The sequence below is a fragment of the Heteronotia binoei genome, chromosome 3, assembly GCF_032191835.1.
Source record: "Heteronotia binoei isolate CCM8104 ecotype False Entrance Well chromosome 3, APGP_CSIRO_Hbin_v1, whole genome shotgun sequence".
NCBI lineage: Eukaryota > Metazoa > Chordata > Lepidosauria > Squamata > Gekkonidae > Heteronotia > Heteronotia binoei.
Window position 1 is genome coordinate 70,943,518 of NC_083225.1, and position 22,072 is coordinate 70,965,589.

Below are 22,072 nucleotides of genomic sequence, written 5' to 3' on the forward strand. Positions count from 1 at the left end.
TGGTGTATTGAGAGGTCTGAGCTGCAGTGGAGTTCCAAATGGTATCACAAAGGGACTGAAATCCCACATCAGATTATTCCATCTCCAGTCCAGTCTGGGGTTAGCATATGTATTAGATTAGAATGCTGCTGCCAAAATGCTGACTGAGATGGCTGTAGAAACCATATTACTCTAGTCTTATTGCATCTACACTGACTCCCAGTTTGCTTCAGGCACAATTCAAGGTGTTGACTTTTAAAGCTCTATATGACTTCAGACCAACATAGCTGAAGGACTGCCTGCTCCTATATGAATCTACTTAACCTCTCTGGTCATCTTTGGTTGCCCTGCAATCTGAGGCTAGGTGGGTGGCAAGGCAACACAAGAAAGAGTCTTTTAAGCCTTGGCAATAAAACTTTGGAACCCCCACTGCAGGGGGACTCATTCATCTTCCTCTATTATTGTCTTCTGCCAGTGGATGAAGCCTTTTTTGTTTTGTTTGGCTTTCCCTCACTAAATCTTATTATTAGCCCTTCTCTCTTTTTGACTTTTAAATCCCTATATGGCTTTGGGTCAGCATACCCGAAGGAACACCTACTCATACATGAACCTATCTACCACTCTAGTCACTTTAGTTGCTCCCCCCATCTTAGACTAGATTGGTGGCAGTTCAAGAAGGGACCTTCTCTGTCTTGACGCTAAAACTTCAGAACTCCCTCCCCAAGGAAGTTTGCCTGTCTTTATTATTGCTTTCTGCCAGTAGGTAAATATTACTTCGTTTTCTTCAGCATTCCCTCACTATTATTAGTTTTATACCCTGTTCATTTTTATGTGGTTATATGTTTTATTTAATTTTTAAAAATATTTTGTATATATTTTTACTTTAAACTTTTTTAATGTTTTAAATATTGAATGTTTGCCACTTTGGGGACCCTGAACTGCATAGAAAAGTGGCACATAAATGTTTTAAATAAAAAGTAAATAAACAAAATACTATCAAATACACAGTTTGAAGTCACAAACAATATGGCATAGTATTTGGAGTGTTAGTCCAGGACTGGGGAGAGCTGGGTTCAAATTCCCACATGCCTTGCAATTTAACAGGTGACCTTGGACCAGTCGTTCTCTCTTAGCCTCAATTGTTTCATAGAATTTTGGTGAGGCTAAAACTGGGGCATAAGCTGTAAACTTCACTGAACTCTTGGAGAAAGGCTGGAACAACAATTCACTAAATAAGTCAACAATAATAATCCAAACACTCTTCTTTGGATTAAACAGGGCAACAAAAGGCAAACAGCTGGCTGTCCTGTCAGCATGAGAATGTCAAGTCTGTCTGTAAACTCTGGCTCAGTCAGAGAGCATTCTGGGTAGAACCAAAGTATAACCAAATGGTGCTAGCTCAAACCTTTCCCATCCCCTCCTTCCTGTAGTGGATAGTTTTGCTTTGAAATGGAAAGATGTGAAAGCCTTATCTGTGCCTTCTCAGGCTTGGCTCCCAGGAGAGAGCTCAGGACGATCAAGGCCATCAGCCTGGGAACGAATTGGTAACATCAATGTGTGAATGTGCCCTGCATAATCCCCCCCTTAGGAATTCCTCAGAAGTACCCCTTAAATGTAATGTATCAAGATATATTCTTTAGTCTTTCAATGGCTTTGCCTCAAGTAACTGTAGCAATAAACTAGCTCTTTGTATCAACAAACGACTGGTTATTAACTCTGACGACTTGACAGAGAAAACTGGGAGACACTGCCTGGGAAAACAACCATGTCATATAACTAGCCACATTGTTTTTCTGTAGTGCAAATATTATCCAAGCAATCTATCAGATGACTGCATAATGTAGAGACCACACTGTTTGAGTAACACAAGAAGTGGTTCCAATTGCTAACACAAAAACCAACATTTTGTCCAAGTGGTGACAAAAGTGATGACACAAAACCAGCATTATATTTGTTTCTACTCACTTGTTCTACAAAATCTTTTTTCATACATAAATATGCATCCCACAGTGATTGAAGTATTGCTTGACAGGAGGCTGTCGTGTGAAGCTCTACAAAAACGCACAGTACATCTCCACTGTCATAATGAAGAGTAACTGCATCCAGCTGCAGTATAGTTAGAGAACGTACAATCCAGCCAACTCCTTTTTATAAACATGTTCACAGATGGAACAGGTTTTTGTATTAAGAAACCCTACAGGAATGCTCAGTGGTTATTGCCATTTATTTATTGAAAAGATATGTTTCAAGACATATTGTGCAATTTGCAGAAAGTGGTATACACAAATACTGAATTAAAGCTATTTTAGTGAAAGGAAGCACATTACTTTGTCTATAATTCAGACATGCACAAAAATTGACTTCCACTGTTTCAAAGAACCAAAGAAAAACAAACCTATTAGGTTAGAAGGAACTCCATGCTGCCCTCCTATTACATGTTCAGTAAATTAGTCTAGAAATCAAAAGAGGGTTATGTACAGCCTGTTATATTATCCTTTCTTTCTTTTGCAGCGCTGAGCACTTCCATTTCTGGCTGGAAACTGAGAACTGGAAAAGGATACAAAGTCTCTCGCATATTGTCACTTTCCACCCCTTCCTCCTTTATTGGATTCTGTGTGTAACCCAAGATGCTGGGAAGTACATATGGACACAGTATTCAAAAACTGGAAAATACACCAGTGCAAGAAATTCTACGTTAAATCCATTTTGTGCACTTCTTCCCTCAACCAGAGTCATTAACTTCAATTTCCTGCTAAAGCATGACAGAGGAAGCTGCTGTTCAAGCTGCAAGATGTTAGCTGAGATACTTTTGCAACAATGGCCCAAAATGTTTCTCTTTGCTCTGTGTAAGACCTCCTCAGAATGGAAACTTCCTACATATGGAAGCTAGGTAATAAACAGTCACATATTGAGTATTTTTTTTAAAAAAAAAATCCTTCAAATTGAGAGAAAGGCTCACTGAAGTTCATGCATGAACCTTGTAGAGCCTGTTTGGTGTAGTGGTTAAGTGTGCGGACTCACGAAGGCGGTAAATTTTAGAGAAAATCTATTTAAGATGTTTCATAGGTGGTACGTCACACCAGTTCAGTTAGTTAAAATATATCCAGGATTATCGCCAAATTGTTGGAAATGTGGTGAAAAAATTGGCATGTTCTATCATTTATGGTGGACATGCAAAAGGGCAAAAAAGTATTGGATCAAAGTCTTTGAATTCCTTCAAGGAATACTGAAAACGGTAATTCAGTTGAAATTGTACTACTAAGTCTGGTTAAGAAAGATGTGGTTAAGGAAGATGTTCATTTGATAATACACGTTCTCACCGCCGCGAGAATGTTATATGCAAAATATTGGAGATTAGACAAAACTCCAAATATGGAAGAATTAATAGATAAGGTTTTACAAGATGCAGAAGCAGATATACTCACTGCAATAGTTAATGGGAAATTAAAAAACTGGCAAATCAAAGATGGGAGAAATTATATGATTGGATACAAAATAGAGTCAAAGATGAGAAAAGCAAGTAAAGGGTTAAAATTGTAAGAAATGACTAATAGAGGATGAATATAAGAAAAAGGAATGGATGGACTGTAAGAATATTAAGCATTGAAGGAAACAATCTACCTTTGCTCTCTGTTTTAATAATTTTGTGGATTTTGTATTTGTTTTTGTTTATTTATTTGTAACTGGATTATGAAACAGGAAACAATAACAGGATGTATGGCATACAGATGTAATGTATTTGAAGAATTTATAATCAATAAATTATTTTTTCCCTCAAAAAAAAAAAAGTGTGCGGGCTCTTATCTGGGAGAACCGGGGTTGATTCCCCACTCCTCCACTTGCACCTGCTAGCATGGCCTTGGGTCAGCCATAGCTCTGGCAGAGGTTGTCCTTGAAAGGGCAGCTGCTGTGAGAGCCCTTTCCAGCCCCAACCACCTCACAGGGTGTCTGTTGTGGGGGAGGAAGGTAAAGGAGATTGTGAGCTGCTCTAAGACTCTTCGGAGTGGCGGGCGAAATATAAATGCAATATCTTCTTCTTAAATAAAATTGTTTTTTTAAAGGAAAATGGCAATCACAAAGAAAAGGACTATTTCCTTCAATATGTCCCTGTGTGCCAACTGTGGTTGTCAGGCACCTATCTGTTGGCTATCCCAACTCCTGTGGTGGCCTTTCTGGCACTGACCAGAGCTCCAGGCTTTCCCACTGTGGCCCTTGTTCCATGGAATGGTATCCCTGAAGGGGGGAAGGGATGCTTTCTTGGAGATCTTCAGGGAGCACTGAAAGTCCTGCCTGTTTGCTAGGGCTTTCAAGGGGGTTTGAATGGCAGACATCTTTTAAGGGTAGGGTTGCCAACTCTGGGTTCAGAAATACCTGGAGACCTGAGGGACCAGCTTGGGTGAGTGGGGTTTAAAGAGGGGAGGGATCTCAGTAAGCATAATGTCATGCAGTTCACCTTCCATAGCAGCCATTTTATCCAGGAGAATTGGAATAAACATTTTAACTAAATAATAAGCAATTTTTGAAGACAAGAGATCAGCTGTAATTCCAAAAGATCTCAAGCCCATACCTGGAAGTTGGCAACCCTATATTAAGGGGCAGAGAGATTTGGGGTTTGCTTTTTTGTTTCTAGCTGAAAATGTTTTAACTATAATTGTAATCCATTTTGAATCACAAGGAAAGATAAGCTATGGTATAATAAATAGAGTGCACACAAAACTCCTGTGTAGACACTCTGTTGCCATTGTGAATGGGTCTTTTTTGAAGGTGATGACAAGAAAATGAGAATTCTTGCTACCCAGATGCTGCCAGGAACTGCTTTTGGTATGGCAGTACCATTTACAAACTTTCTTGCTGTTTGTGAAGCTACTTCCTTGTAAATTATAAAACCAGAAGTAGATTAATGTTAACTATCTATGGCTGAGGGGCCATGGCTCAGACTGGGTTGCCAGTGCTCCTGATGTAAAAGCCCAGGAGCTTTTGTGGGGTGGGGCAATGTTACAGAGGCTTTGATGTTTTACCCCCATTTCTCCCACAGATCACTTGATTGAGAGTGGGCAAATCAGGGTGGGGTCAGGCAAATGTTAAGCCTATGCTCAGGGACAGAACATTTACTTTACATCGCAGAATCTCAAGTTCAGACCCTGACATGTTCAGTTAAAAGGATTGTGTGATGTGAAGTATCTCTGTCTGAAACTCTGGAGAACTGCAAAGCAGACTGACAAGCGGAAGCTGTACAAAAGAGATGGTCTCTACTTGTCCTCAGATGGAACCAAGCTGCTGGCACTTAAAATCAAAAAGGCGGCAGAGCAGTTTTTAAACTAAATCTTGGGGGAAAGCCGACAGGAGATGAAATGTCTCTGGTTCGGGAGGACTCGTCTCAAAGAGATGAAGGGTTAGCTGTTACTTTTCTACCGGGTAATGGATCAGAGTTGTCCACTGAGATGGTGACAAACAGTATGGACTGTCTGCCAAAGTTTGAGGCAGCAGGAGGAAGGTTGCGGGCCAACTTGTCTGGGAAATTATAGATGTTTGTATACAAATGCTAGAAGTGTTTGAAGTAAAATTGGTGAGTTGGAATGTTTAGTGTTGGGGGAAAACATAGACATTTTGGGAATTTCAAAAACTTGGTGGAATGAGGAGTATCAGTGGGACACAGTGATTCCTGAATATAAGTTATATCGGAAGGATAGGGAGGGAAAGGTTGGAGGTGGGGTGGCTCTGTATGTCAGAGAGGGTATACAGTCCAGTAAGGCTGAGGTCAAAGAATTAGAATCCCTTCTAGAAATGCTTTGGGTTGAAATAGAGGGCCCAAAAGGAAATATAACTATGGGAGTTTATCGCCCACCAAATCAAAAAATAGAAGACGATTATAATATGATGGAAAGATTAAAATTAGTGGCTAAACGTAAAAACTATGTCGTAATAGGTGATTTTAACTACCCAGAGATTGATTGAGGCAATATGTGTTCAGGTCGAGAGAAAGAGATTGAGTTTCTAGATGCTCTCAATGACTGTGCTATGGAGCAGATGGTCACAGAACCTACCAGGGGTGGGGCGATCCTGGATTCGGTCCTAAGTAATGCCCAAGAATTGATGAGAGATGTAAAAGTGATCACACCGCTTGGGAACAGTGACCATAACATTATTGATTTCACCATTTGTATAAATAGGGAGTTGCCCCAAAAGACCAGCACAACCACGTTTAACTTTAAAAGGGGTAAATTCTCTGAGATGAGAAGGCATGTGAAGAGGAAACTGAAAGGAAAGGTATATACAGTCAAAACCCTTGGGGTAGCTTGGAGGCTATTGAAAACTACAATCCTAGAAGCTCAGATAAAATATATACCACAAGTTAGCAAAGGCACAAACAGATATAAGAAAGTAACGGAAACTGTAAAAGGTAAGGACTACTTTAAGCGGTAGAAAGCTAGTCCAAGTGAGATTAATAAAAGAGAACACAGGCTGTGGCAAATCAAATGCAAGACTGTGATCAGGCAGGCAAAAAGGGACTATGAGGAGCATATTGCAAAAAACATAAAGACCAACAATAAAAATTTCTTCAAATATATTAGAAGCAGGAAACCAGCCAGGGAGGCAGTGGGGCTCTTGGATGACTAAGGGGTAAAAGGATTACTGAAGGAGGCTAGGGAAATGGCTGAGAAGCTGAATGCATGTTTTGCCTTCGTCTTCACTGTGGAAGATGAGAAGTGTTTGCCCGCTCCAGAACCTCTAATTTGGATAGAGTGTTGAAAGACCTGAGTCAGATTGAAGTGACAAGAGAGGAGGTCCTACAACTGATTGATGAATTAAAAACTAATAAGTCACCAGGTCGGGATGGCATACATCCAAGAGTTCTGAAAGAACTCAAAATTGAACTTCTGGATCTCCTGACATAAATCTGTAATCTTTCACTGAAATCTGCCTCCGTTCCTGAGGACTGGAAGGTAGCAAATGTCACCCCCATCTTTAAAAAGGGTTCCAGAGGAGATCCGGGCCAGTCAGTCTGACTTCAATACCAGGAAAGTTGGTAGAAACCGTTATCAAGGACAGAATGAGTAGGCACATTGATGAACACAAATTATTGAGGAAGACGCAGCATGGGTTCTGTAAGGGAAGATCTTGCCTCACTGAACTGTTATAGTTTTTTGAGGGGGTAAACAAACATGTGGACAAAGAAGACCCAATAGATGTTGTTTACCTTGACTTCCAGAAAGCTTTTGTTAAAGTTCCTCATCAAAGGCTCCTTAGTAAGCTCGAGAGTCATGGAGTAAAAGGACAGGTCCTCTTGTGGATCAAAAACTGGCTAATTAATAGGAAGCAGAAAGTGAGTATAAATGAGCAATCTTCGCAGTGAAGGACGGTAAGCAGTGGGGTGCTGCAGGACTCAGTACTGGGTCCCATGCTCTTTAACTTGTTCATTAAGGATTTGGAGTTTGGGAGTAAGCAGTGAAGTGGCCAAGTTTTCAGATGACACTAAATTGTTCAGGGTGGTGAGAACCAGAGAGGATTGTGAGGCACTCCAAAGAGATCTGTTGAGGCTGGGTGAGTGGGCATCAACATGGGAGATGAGGTTCAATGTGGCCAAGTGCAAAGTAATGCACATTGGGATCAAGAATCCCAGCTACAAATACAAGTTGATGGGGTGTGAACTGGCAGAGACTGACCAAGAGAGAGATCTTGGGGTCATGGTAGATAACTCACTGAAAATGTCAAGACAGTGTGCGGTTGCAACAAAAAAGGCCAACGCCATGCTTGGAATTATTAGAAAGGGAATTGAAAACAAATCAGTCAGTATCATAATGCCCCTGTATAAATTGATGGTGCGGTCTCATTTGGAATACTGTGTACAATTCTGGTCACTGCATCTCAAAAAGGATATTATAGCATTGGAAAAAGTCCAGAAAAGGGCAACTAGAATGATTAAAGGTTTGGTACATTTTCCCTATGAAGAAAGGTTAAAACGCTTGGGGCTCTTTAGCTTGGAGAAACGTCGACTGCAGGGTGACATGATAGAGGTTTACAAGATTATGCATGCAATGGAGAAGCAGAGAAAGAAGTACTTTTCTCCCTTTCTCACAATACAAGAACTCGTGGGCATTCAATGAAACTGCTGAGCAGTCGGGTTAAAACAGGTAAAAGGAAGTACTTCTTGTTTTAAAACAATTTTATTTAGTAACACATGGTAACAATATCTATTTCTTGCATCATTAATAATTCCTTTTTATCTATCCCATATATTACTTTCTTTTGAGAACGCACGCATAGCTGGTCTTGAGGACAAAAGGAGATTGAGGAAGAATCGCACTGCTACAGCACCAACCCTAAATCAGACTTTTCCCTGCAGCCACTGTGGCCGGACCTGCCTGTCCCGCATTGGTCTTGTCAGCCACCAGCGAGCCTGCAGCAGACGTGGACTATTGCACCCTTCTTAAATCTTCGTTCGCGAAGCCAAGCCGAGAGATATTACTTTCTAACTACCCCTCCCCCCGTTACTTGACCCCTGCCGGTGTTATTTACTTAAAATACTAATATTTAAAGGTACCCTTAACTAATAAAAACAAAAATTAATATCCTTCTAATACTTAATCATTATCAAAAATTGTTCAATGTCCTTTTATTTTCCACTCTTTTTCTACATATCTTCTGAACTTTTTCCACTCTGTCTTAAAAACTTCTAAATCATAGTCTCTTAAAATTCTTGTTAATTTGTCCATTTCACTCCATGTCATAACCTTTACAATCCAATCCCATTTCTCTGGTATGTTTTCTTGCTTCCACAACTGCGCATACAATGTCCTAGCAGCTGAAAGCAAGTACCAAATTATAGTTCTATCTTCTTTTGGAAATTTTTCCATTTGTAATCCCAACAGGAAAGTCTCTGCCACTTTCTTAAATTCATATCCCAAGACCCTAGAAATTTCTTGTTGAATCATCTGCCAATACTTTTTTGCTCTTTCACAAGTCCACCACATATGGTAGAAAGAACCTTCATGTTTTTTACATTTCCAACATCTATCTGGCATCTTATTGTTCATCCTTGCCAACTTTTTAGGAGTCATATACCATCTATACATCATTTAAAAACAGATCTCTTTAATACTATGACATGTCAAAAGCTTAATAGAATTCTTCCACAAATATTCCCAAGTTTCCATCTGTATTTCTTTATTTACATTAATTGCCCACTTAATCATTTGAGATTTCACTACTTCATCTTCTGTAGAACATTTTAAAAGCAATCTATATAGTTTTGAAATTAATTTTTAATTATCTCCAAGCAGAACTTTTTCCATTTCTGTTTGCTCTTTTCTTATTCCTTCAGTTTTATTATCCTTTTCCACCAAGCTCTTTATTTGTTGCATTTGGAACCAATCATATTTATTATTCAGCTCTTCAGCAGTTTTCAATTCTACTTTGCCACTTTGTATTTTTAATAGTTCATTATATGACAACCACTTTTCTTCACCCGTCTCAGCTGTTATTTTTATTACTTCTGCTGGCACTATCCATAATGGCTTTCTCTCATCACCATATTTCTTACATTTCATCCACGTGTTTAACAAATTGTTTCTTATATAATGGTGAGGAAAAAAACCATTCATCTTTTCCCCCCATAATACATATAAGCCAATGAATGAAATTCTAGTCCCAATTGCTTGTTCCATAAAAAATTGTAATCCTTTTGTTTAATATGTACTTCTTGTAGACAAACTATATTACAATTTTGCTTTTTAATCCAATGAAATGTTGCCTTTCTTTTTTGTGGTGAATTTAGTCCATTTACATTCCAAGATAATAATTTGTAATCCATCATGGTGCAAATTCTTTGTGTTCTTCATAAAACCTATGCAGTTCCTGTGTATTTGTAATTGTAATCCTTCTTCCTTGAAGTTCAAAACTCAAACCTTCAGGTATTATCCATCTATACCTCATAATTTTTCTGTCAATTTCTTATATGCTCTTCTGTCTTTTATCACTTGTCTTAGCAGCTCCTTCATAATTCTTACTCTGCTTCCTCCCACTATCAGTGTTTTTTCAAAATTTTTATTCATAATCTTTCCCACCATTTCTTTTGTCATATATTTTATAACCACATCTCTTGGTAGATTGTGTTTTTTTTTCATAAAGTGAATTCAGTCATACATGTTTCTAGTCCCTTCAGGATCTTCCTCCAAAAATTCTGCAATTATTTTTATTATATAATCTTTCAGGTCAGTTTCTTCCTCCTCAGGTACTCCTCTCAGACGTATCTGGGTCTCCATCAATTTGCAGTCATGAATTGCCACTTTTTCTTGTATTTTTAGCAAGGTGGAATCATGTATTTTCATTCTCCCTTCCACCTCTTGCACTTTCTTTGATGTTACCACAGTCTCATTTCTGAGATCCTCTATATCTTTTTTTAGCTCTTCAATATCTTTTCTAATTTCTTTTTTGGAAGCAGTTATCATCTCCTTCATCCCTTTCATCATCCTGGCTTCCATTGCATCCAATTGCTCCTGCATTTTCTCCAGTGAAGCAGCCCTTGCACGGGTTTGCTTGTGTTTTGACATGTAAAAACACTGAAAAACTTGACCTCACCAAATTAAATTTCAACTATCAGGTTTAAAAGAATGAAGCTTGCTTTCTTCAATAAGCCTAATTTCGCCATCCTCAGAGCCTCCTGGGCTCAGATATTTATTTTTGAAGTTTTTATTTTCTCCAAAATGGCGGTCGTGACTTTCTGCCTCACTTTAAAAATTGTTTTCCTTTTTCCTCTAAAGGCTTCTAAAATAGTTAACAGCAATAATGTTCATTAGCATTTACCTTATAATCGTCACCTCTGTCAGCTCCATCAATTTTCAATGTCCCGAACACTTTAAAAATTCTATTTAAGCTTTGACCTCCTTGCAATGGCCGCCAATGTTTTTCTATGATATTATAGTTCTAGAGTAGGCTGGCTGCTTCAGTGATTTCCCTTTTTCATCCAATACTTCCTGCTTTACTGGCCACCAAATCCCGTTTTCAATGGTAGAGAGATCTCATGATACTTGACGTATTTCCTGTATTGACTGTGGAAGCTGCAGTATGATAATGGGGCTTTTTCTCAGAAACCACAAGTAGACCAAACAATAAATTCCTTCTCACTTTTTAACACTGTCCTTTAAATTTACACAATCCAAATTTCACCCCTTCTCCCCTTCTTCTTCCGAGCTTTCTGAATTCCAATTTCCCACCTTCTGATTTTATTTTGTTTAATTTTAATTAGTCCCGGAATGAAAGATAGCGATCTGTACCTTTTCTGTAGTTATCCAGATCAACACTGGTCTTGCATAGCTTTAGATGTTTAGTAGAATAAAAGAAGATTAGGATCCTGTCGAGCTTAAGTCAAATAAATGACTCTGGAAACCTCTGCAAATGATGAAAATGCAACTCGTCTCCAGAGACTCTTCAAAGCCTCAAAGGAGCCCCCCCCCCCCCCGGGGACTCCCTTTTAGCCAAAGTAAATCTCCTCAAAGTTTCCTGTGCATATCTTGAACTAATCTCTGACTGAAAAAAGTAGGCAGTAGGCATTAGATTGCCTTTCACTACCCCGATCAGAAGTTCCAGCCTGCTCCCCTTCTGAAAAGCAGTTCAGCTTGGCATTTTGCAACCCCAGACGTCAAAAGGAAGTATTTCTTCACCCAAAGGGTGATTAACATGTGGAATTCACTGCCACAGGAGGTGGTGGCAGCTACAAGTATAGCCGGCTTCAAGAGGGTTTTGGATAAAAATATGGAGCAGAGATCCATCAGTGGCTATTAGCCACAGGATATTACTGAAACTGTCTGGGGCAGTGATGCTCTGTATTCTTGGTGCTTGGGGTGAGGCAAAGTTGAAGGGCTTCTAGATCTACTTGTGAACCTTCTAATAGCACTGGGGGGGGGGGCACTGTGTGACAGAGTGTTGGACTGGATGTGCCATTGGCCTGATCCAACATGGCTTCTCTTATGTTCTTATGTTTTCCTGAGTGTATCCATAGCATAGCAATAGACCGAAACTTCTGAAAAAAGAATATTTTGTGAAGGTCTGTCTACTGAAAAACTCAATATGAATGCAGCCCATTTCACTCTGTAAACTCTGATGACTTGGTCATTCTGCAACACGTTTTTCAAAAACTTGGCAACATTACAACATGGACCCTCTGTGCTCAATCACAGATTGACTGGAGAGGATTCTAGGATCTCTTTTTCGCAAATGCACCACTTGGGGAAATACTAATTTGCCTGAACTCAAGAAAATGGTAATTGAAGGGGAAATGCTAATTGGGTGGTTTGAATGCTTTCATTGTTATCTACAAAATGTGCCTTCTAAATAAAGAGGAAAAACTCCCTTAAAGCCCCAACTGAAGCTGATGAGGAAGAAATTAAAAGCTTTTACGCAAGTGTCTAGGAAGAAATTGGTCACGCATTTCAAATAACGTGCTGGTAATCATAGGTGACCAAAACAGAAAAGCAGGAACCAAAGCAGAATCATTGTTGGAAGATTTGGGCTAAGAGCATGAAATGAAGCAGGAGAGCAACTCATAGAATTCTTTGAAGACAACAAGTTTGTTCATTGCAAAAACATGCTTCAGGCAACCAAATAAGCAATCAAAGATGTGGTTATCACCTGATGGCCAATATAGAAATTAGATAGATTACATAATCGGAAGCAGAAGATGGAGAAGCTCTATTCTCTCTGCTAAAACAAGACCAGGAGCTGACTGTGGTACAGACCATAAATTGTTCAATCAATCCATTTCATGTTACATCTTCCTCTTTTCCGGCTGCCTTCAACTATTTCTGGTATTACTGTCTTTTCCAGTGACTCTTCTCATAATGTGACTGAAGTATGACAGCCTTAGTTTAGTCATATAACTTCTAGAGAAAGTTCAGGCTTGATTTGACCTAGAATCCAGATAAATGGAGACCAGGAGCTGACTGTGGCACAGACCATGAATTGTTCAACCACTCCATCTTTTGTCTTTTGGTGGTCCGTGGTATCTGTAAAACTCTCCCACAACATCATATTTCAAATGAATCAACTTCTTCCTGTAAGCTTTCTTCATTGTCCAACTGGACTCAGAAGTTCAGCTCTTCCACTTTTCCAGTGTTCTGTGCTAAAATAATCAAATCAGACTGTGCTAAAAGAGAAAGGTTATGTCTAGAAAACAACCAGGCTAAAACTATAAAAAACCTTAAGTGTGTTGGGAATTAACTAAGCAACCTGCAAAGCGGATATAGCAACAGATTAGAGTAAAAATAGAGCATATTTCAATTTAGTGGCCTTAATCCTAGCATTGCTGTCACAAAAACAAACAATTTTGTAAGACATGATAATAAAGAATATAACTGAATTAAATAGTAAATTACACTTTAAACCTTATGTTTAGTGTACATATGGGTGCAGAGGGTATGCTGGATTTTTTTTTATTATAATGGTAAAATAAATCTGCCAAGAGGTTTACAACTTACTTAAGACTGAGTCCTCAGTTTTAAAAACTGTCTTCCTTTTTCCCAATCTCATTGTTCCTCCCATATCTCCAGGATTGTGTTCAGGCATGTCAATGACCTTAACAAAGAAAAATATTTACCTTTGTTTGCATTATTTATATTCTGAATCCATGCTTGATCACAAACACACACATATAACCCAGGTTTCTAGTACAGTAACACTGCATTTAATAGGAACAGGTTCTATCCATAGTATGACGTGATCACTGTTGTAATCATGTATGTTGAGGGTCATGGAAGAATTTATATAACAATGACTACTGATAGCACTAAATGTGATTTCCTTCAAAGTGAAGATGCAATGCCAAAATCTTTTATCAATGTAGATATTTTGAGATATTTTCTATAAATCTTAGGCATCTATTTCAATTGAGCTTGAATTTCACTTCAGTATCCACAGCTGTATAACTTAAAGCATTTAGGTGGTTTTTACTATTAATTAATTAATTCGGGTTTTATCCCACCCTCCCCTGCAAGCAGGGCTCAGGGTACTTTACAACAATATAAATATGACATTTTTGTAAATACCAGGTGGCTTTGTAAATTTTGTAAATACTAGACTACATTGTAGAGAACACAAAAATTAAAAGATAGTTCTCAACTGAGTTTTTAATCCATTGAAATATGAGACCCCATACTAACCTCTCTCCAAGATACGTATTCACCTGTATATTGTTCTGTTGTAATTTTATGCTGAACGAATTATAGATAACTTTCCCTTCTTTTTCTGTCTTCTACTGAACTCTTTTGTGAGCATATGCAATTACAAGTATGCAAGAATCTTTTCAAATATTCACAAAGTGTATGTTTCACCCAAAGTCAAGTGCTTTCATTTATTGATATAACTGACAGATGGCCAGCACAACAAAAGGAAAGCATTATTCTTATCAAGGACAGACTCATGAAGTTGCAGTGAAACAATCCATTGGGCCACTGTCCTGAATGGCTGGCACAGGCTGCTGTAGTCAGCAGCAATGTATGAAGAGGTAATATGAGTGTACATTGGTCATCACTGTGCAGACAGGAGGAGGAAGGTAAGAGGCAGCTACCGCACTCTTGGTTGGACTGCCCCTTTCATGATCAGGGGGCAATGCCTTTTCCTTCTCACAAGCAGGGCAGTCAAAATGTGAGCATAGCAGCTACTGCCGCCTCCTCCCTTCTTTATGAGGTTTCAGCTCAGGCAGTGGTGACTACTGCTCTTACAACATGGTGAAGATGAAATTGTCACAAGGAGGAGGCTAGGCAGCTGCCACCTCTGCACCTCAGCATCATAGCCTGGCAAGATTACAAAACCTGCCTAAAATTTATTCCTCAAATTGGCTCCAGTTTTGGTTTTGATTTCCCAATCTGCTCAATTCTTATACCTGTGAGATATGTAAGGACAAAATGTGGCCAGAAACAGAGATGGAGAAGAAAAATACCCTGATTCTTGCTTGATTTGGAAGTTCCAAGAGTCTGACATCTGTCACAAGCAATTACGAACAACTATACGTAGGTAACACTTTGGAAGCAAGGGAGTTAAAGATATATTTCTCTTCATTGGGACAGAAAAAAATAATGCATAAAAGTCAACATGACAATGGCATATTCTATGAAGATTATTGAAGAAAAGTCATATTCTAAAGACAACCTTACATGGACCACTTATAAGCTCCCTAACAAGTCTTACAAAGCCAAGTGATGCATTTGATCCACTGTCAAATAGAACTTGACAAATCGGGACTCACAATACTTGTGTGCAGGGGAATCCCTTGCCCATCACTGCTGATTCCCTACTTATGGAGCGGGGAGGGGGGGGAGATTAATGGGGGAGGGAAATCCTTTCCATCACCAACAGCTCCAGGCCCCACTATCTGCTACCCCTGTGTCTTTTGCAGCCTGGCTGGAGCAGCTGCCAGTGTGCTCCTCTCCTGCTAATGAGCCCAGAAACTAGAAAAACAGGTTGCTTACCTGTAACTGATGATCTTCGAGTGGTCATCTGTGCAGTCACACACATGGGTCTTGCCGCAGGCAACGGATCCATACCTCGGAGCTCCACTAGCTCGTTTATAACGTCTTTTGGCGCGCTTTCCACCCGCCCTGGGGAGCAGGCAGCGACTGCGCATGCCTGGAGCGGGGGGAGAGCGCCCATTCCACTCAGTTTCTTCCAGCCGCCACTGGCAGTAAGACTAGAAAGGTTAAAGCAAGAAGTACCAGAGGCCAGCAGCGGGGAAGGCTGGGTGGGCGTGTGTGACTGCACAGATGACCACTCGAAGATCATCAGTTACAGGTAAGCAACCTGTTTATCTTCTTCGTGGTCTCTGTGCAGTCCCACACATGGGTGACTAGCCAGCTAAGAGTCCTGGAGGAGGGTGCTGGAAAAGAAAAAGTTAGTCACGTGGCCCATACCAAAGACTGTAAGATATAGGAACATAAGCGGAAGCACTCACCTCCATATAGGAACATAAGCGGATGCACTCACCTCCATTTCAGTGAAAGATGGATTTGAGGACCGCTTGGCCGAAGGAGGCGTCACGTCTTGCACGAACGTCCAATGCATAATGGGAGACGAACGTGGAAGGAGAGGACCACAATGCAGCAGCACAGATGTCCTCTAGGGAGACGCCGTGCAAGAAAGCCGAAGACGTCGAGACCGCTCTAGTAGAGTGTGCCTTAAGGCCTTCGGGCAGGGGCTGCTTAGCCAGTTCGTAGCACAGCCTAATGGCACTCACTACCCATTTAGATAGTCTCTGGGTAGAGATCTTGTGTCCCCTGCAAGGGTTTCCGTATGCCACAAATAGGTTAGGGTCCTTACGGAAAGGCCGTGTACGATGAAGGTAGAAGGATAAATCCCTTCTTGCATCCAAAGAATGCAAGGCCCGTTGTCCCTGGTCGGTTGGGTTGGGGAAAAAGGTCGGCAGAGAGGTTGCAGTCGATAAGTGGAACTGGGAGACAACTTTAGGAAGGAACGCAGGGTCCGGTCTCAGGACAACCTTTTCATTGTGGAAAATGGTGTAAGGAGGATCGTGGCGGAAGGCGCATAGGTCACTCGCCCGTTTTCCAGAGGTAAGGGCAACAAGCAACGCTGTCTTCCAGGAGAGAAGGCTGAGGTCTATGGTGGCCATAGGTTCGAATGGTGCTTTCATAAGCGAGGAAAGAACTAGGGATAAACTCCAAGTTGGGACAAGGGGTTTAACGGGAGGATTGAGGTGCAACATGCCCTTGAGAAAGGACTTGGCTAAGGTGATGATAGTAATTGCTCGATCCTCTGGGAGGAAAGCACGGTGGAGAGAAGTGCGGAGGAGAGCCCCTATAAACTTGATGTCCTGGGTAGGCTCGAGATGGGATTTGGAGGTGTTCACCCGAAGACCCAAAGAATCGAGAAGAGAGAGTGCTGTACTGATATTGGCCTGCAACCGACGCTGAGTTGGGGCTATGAGAAGCCAGTCGTCGATATACGGGAAGACTGTGATGTCTCGAAGCCTGAGAGCCGCTGCCACCACCGCCATACACTTGGTGAATACCCTTGGCGCGGTGGAGAGGCCGAAGGGCAGGGATACGTACTGGAAGTGGTCTCGCCCCATAGCGAATCGCAGATACTTCCGGTGATGAGGTCGAATTGTCACATGGAAGTAAGCGTCCTGAAGATCTAGGGAAGCCATCCAAGAATCCCTGGGAATAAGAGGCAGGATGGCCTGTAGGGAGATCATTCTGAACTTCCTGTATTCGATGAATTTGTTCAGCTTCCGAAGATCTAAGATAGGGCGCTTTCCTCCATCCCGTTTGGGGACCAGGAAGTATCTTGAGTAGAATCCCGTCCCTCGATGTTGAGGAGGAACGGGTTCTATGGCATTCTTCTGGAGTAAGTCCAGAATTTCCTGCTGGAGGAGTGCAGATGGAGGGGTGGCTATGAAGTGGTGGTGGTGTGGTGGCGAAACGAACTCTATTGCGTAACCTAGACGCACGATGGTAAGGACCCAAGAGTCGGTGGTGATGGAACTCCAACTTGGGTAAAAAGGGGATAGTCTGGTCTGCCCGTTGGGAGAGTCAAAGAGACTGTTTGCCTGTCTGGGACTGCTTCTTAGAGGGCTGAGCCCGTGGCCTCTGATGAAAAGGCTGTTTCGGGAGGGGTTTCCTTTTCCAGAACTCCTGAGATTTAGGGGACCTTTGACGATGCTGAAAGGATGGCTTCCAGGGTCTTTGCCTATTAGAGGGCAGGGAGGTAGGTTGTGTGACGCCGAGACGTTTCGCTCTCTTACGGCCGTCATCGACCGATGCGAGGACCTCGTCCGTGGACGCATGGAATAGACCCAGGCCATCGAAAGGAAGGTCCTCTATACGTTGCTTGATGTCTGGCTGAAGGTTGGTAGAGCGGAGCCAGGCGTGACGACGTAAGGCTACAGATGTTGCAAACACTCGGGAGGAACAGGAAACCGCATGGCGAATGGAGTTGATTTGTTGTTTCGAAACACGGGAAAGCTCAGAGACGAGAGACGAGACCGCTTTTTGAGATGAGTCAGGCATGGATGTGATATGCGGGGTGATCTGGTTTGCCAGGTTGAAGGAGTAAGCCGCAAAATAGGCTAGGTAATTGTTCAACTTGGAATTAGTTGAGGAAAAGCTATAGATCTTCTTAGCCAGAGTGTCCAGTTTCCGGCCCTCGCGGTCAGGAGGAACGGGGTGGCGAGATTGTTTGTTCTTGGTGGCAGAATGAACAACAATAGAGTTGGGTGCCGGGTGGGAAGCGAGGAATTTGCAGTCAGCTGCGTGCACCCTGTAAAGAGAATCCAGGCGTCGGGAAAGTGTAGGGATCGAGGCCGGCTTCTCCCAGGCTTCCTGGAGGCCTTCAAGGTGTACAGGGAGCATAGGAAGCGTAGAGCTATCAGGGAAGTCTGCACGAACCAGGTCGTGTACCACATCCGAAGTCTTAGGTGAGTCAGAGGACATAGGGATGTTTAGTGCGGAAGCCATGGTTGTGATCAGGTTAAGGTAAGCCTTAGAACTGTCAGATGGTGAAAGCCTAGGAGGTTGGTCCGATGAGGGCGAGGCTGGAGCCTCCTCGGAGTCGGAATGATCAGAAGTGTCTCTATCCGAAGTCGAGACGGGGTGTTGTGGTGACTTGGGCTCGACAGGTGAAGGGTCCCGAGGACGCTTAAGCGGCGAAACAGGCGGTTTGGAGATCGATGCGGATGCTGTTCTCGGAGAAACTCGGTTTCGAGGAAGAACAGGAGGCTGCACAACGTCGTGGGAGCCGGGTGCAGTCTGGGAGTCGAAAGTGTCTCGGGTCCGTAGGGCTGCCGCATCATCTCGGGTGCGAGGGGTTGGCTCTTCTCGGGGAGAGTAATAGTGACGCTGGTAATCCTCATAGCAATCTGGAGACAGGTGGCGGTAGAAAGGAGATCGCTGGTCGCGTGAACGATAATAGTCTCGGGGTCCGGGAGAATAATAGTCCCTGAGTCGAGGCATATAAACATCTCTCGGGAAAGACTCGGAATCGAACTCGGAGAGATGCCTGTAGCTGTGGCGCGATGGCGAACGCAGGTATCGATGGTAACGTGAGTGAAGCCAAGGTGACGGAGACCGGGATGGAGAGCGGTCTCGTCGATAGTCGCGATGGTGGTCACCATACCGGGACCGGGAGCGATTGCGGCGAAAGTCATGGTAGTCATCTCGATGCGGAGAGTTGGGACGATCTCGGATCGGAGACCTTGGACGAAGCGGAGACCGCGAGCGAGAGCGGGGCCGCGGAGATCGAGATCGGAGCCGATGTGAGGAGACTTGGGTAGAAGATTCGATGAGCAGTGGTGTTGTATTGTCCTTAGGCAATGGAGTTGTAGAATCCTTCAGCACTGGCGTAGTGATGTCGAGGAAGGATTCTGGTCTGAGAGGTGGAGCCTCGGAGTCAAGGATATCACTAGGAGGAAGGCTGTGCACCGAGGGCGATCTAGAGCCTATCGGGATAACTTCAACAGAGGGTTGAGTGAGGCGGGGCATTTCCGAGATGACATCGGAAGGAGCCGAAAGTTCGATAGGCAAGATCGGGTTCGACTGTGCAGAAGCCGCTTGTGCAGCCGAAGCAACCGATTGCGCAGCCGCCGAAAACGATTGCGCAGCCGTAGCAAAGGCGGAAGTACTGGGATGCACGGAGGTAGAAGCCGACGGGTCGTGGTGCTTCTTAGGCGCCGAAGTGGTCGGGCTGGAGGTTTTCGGAGCCGAGTGTTCGCCCTGACGGGTTTGTTTAGGCGCCTTATGCCCCTCAGAGTGTTTAGAAGCCTTTTTGTCGGACTTATGTTTCCTAGGTACAGTAGGAAGGGCCGACGCTGCCGAATCTCCCGCTCTCAATGGGGGAGGCGGCGGATCTGAGGTAGACATCGCGCGGAGAGAGGATTCAATGAGGAAACTACGAAGACGAGCTGCTCTGTTCTTGCGCGCCTGCTTACCGAAGCAAGCGCAGTGGTGGCAGTTATCGGTTCTATGGGATTCCCCCAAGCAAAAGAGGCAGAGCGAGTGACCGTCGGATGACGGGATTTTAGCAGCACACTGCCTGCACCTTTTAAAGGTGATTTTCCCTTCCATCCGTTCCGGACAGGGGAAGGAGGGAAGGGAGAGACGGGGTTGGGAGGGGGGGGGTAGAAAGGAAAAAGGCAAAAGCGCAGAATTCGGGTTCTACCTTTTTTTTTTTTTTTTGTATTATTATTAATGGGACGAAGGAAGAGTAAGTAGAAAAGGAAGATAGGAGAGATAGTACGATACCAAGAGACGAGCCAGAGGAGGAACGCAACGAGGTAGGTGTTGCCCGGGCGGCGGAAGGGAAGAAACTGAGTGGAATGGGCGCTCTCCCCCCGCTCCAGGCATGCGCAGTCGCTGCCTGCTCCCCAGGGCGGGTGGAAAGCACGCCAAAAGACGTTATAAACGAGCTAGTGGAGCTCCGAGGTATGGATCCGTTGCCTGCGGCAAGACCCATGTGTGGGACTGCACAGAGACCACGAAGAAGATCAGAAGTTACCATGACTAAATTACTAACATTTTCCAACCATCAAGTACAAAAATACTCAACATCCATGATACTTAATGTAAACTCAAACAGCAAAAAGTCTCACATGCAAGTACTTCATGTAATGTACCCAGGCAGGAATGCCATATACCCCTAACCCTACCCTTGAAATAATCCCACAGCTGTATGCCGCCTTACAAAGGAGACTCACAAATTCAGACTTCACCACTTCTGCCAAAGATTGTTATTCCAATGATATGATTCAATATTAAAGAAGTCCACTCATACATTTCAAATAGCCATCCAAGGGGAAACCACCAAATATCAACACTCTATAAATAAAGGTTACAGCAACGAGCAATTGATTCGTTTCACCCCCAGTTTCTTCACAGTTATTTGCTTATACTGCATATCTTGTTATGCTAACCCATGTTATGCTAAGGGGTCCCATGGCGTAGAGTGGTAAAGCTGCACTACTGAAGTTGGAACCCTCTGCTCACAACCTGAGTTCAATCCCAGCGGAAGCTGGTTCAGGTAGCTGGCTCCAGATTGACTCAGCCTTCCAAGGTCAGTAAAATGAGTACCCAGCTTGCTGGGGGGAAAGTGTAGATGACTGGGGAAGGCAATAGCAAACCACCCCATAAAAAGTCTGCCGTGAAAACATTGTGAAAGCAACGTCACCCCAGCGTTAAAAACGACTGGTGCTTGCACAAGGGACAACCTTTACCTTTTTTTACCTTTATGTTATGCTACTTGATGGGTCTCTGACTGTATTAAACAGACTGATGATGGGTTTCCCGCAACACAGTCTTATGTCTTGCAGCCCAGCCCTCTTGGGCTTTGGGGTAAATCAGCAACATGATGGGTAAGTAGCCATATTGTGGCCTTCTCTCAACCATCTATCATTGTCATTTTAGGCCATTGCTTTACAATTCTCATTAAAAAAATAAAAGAGCTAGCCTACCAATTTTGTAAGCAAGAATTTTGGACTTCTACATACTTCACTTTTGAGGCCCTACAAAGCAGCTTCAGGAAGCACATCTTCTCCTCACAGTGGCAAGAAGAGAACTGAGGGAGGAGTGCACACCCTACTTCTGTCATGTGACCCTTTGGGTGAGGAAGGGATCACTCCAGACAAAGGCAAGCGGGAACACTCATACAGCCTAGAAACTTCTTTAAAAATCTTGGAAACTCTTCTCCACAGCTGGCCTCCAATCATACAGTCTCATGTGGGACTTCATGAGCCAGTTTGGTGTAGTGGTTAAGTGTGTGGACTCTTATCTGGGAGAACTGGATTTGATTCCCCACTCCTTCACTTGCACTTGCTGGAATGGCCTTGGGTCAGCCATAACTCTGGCAGAGGTTGTCCTTGAAAGGGAAGCTGCTGTGAGAGTCCTCTCAGCCCCATCCACCTCACAGGATGTCTGTTGTGGGGGAGGAATATAAAGGAGATTGTGAGCTGCTCTGAGACTCTGAGATTCAGAGTGGAGGGCGGGATATAAATCCAATATCATCTTCTTCACAGAAGCTACGATAACAAACTAAAATCTACTTTCTATTCTTTCCCATGATACCCGTTAAGAGTTTGGTTTTAAAAAATTGTTCAGGC

At 42.8% G+C, this 22,072-nt stretch overlaps 1 protein-coding gene across 1 annotated transcript in view; it reads right to left on the minus strand.

Moving 5' to 3' along the window:
- Positions 1 to 22,072, minus strand: part of CTPS2 (CTP synthase 2) — a 95,991-nt gene that overhangs the window by 20,418 nt on the left and 53,501 nt on the right. The window contains exon 13 of the mRNA XM_060234015.1: positions 13,452 to 13,548. Within this exon, the coding sequence (XP_060089998.1) occupies positions 13,452 to 13,548 (97 nt within the window). The remainder of the gene's footprint in view (positions 1 to 13,451; positions 13,549 to 22,072) is intronic.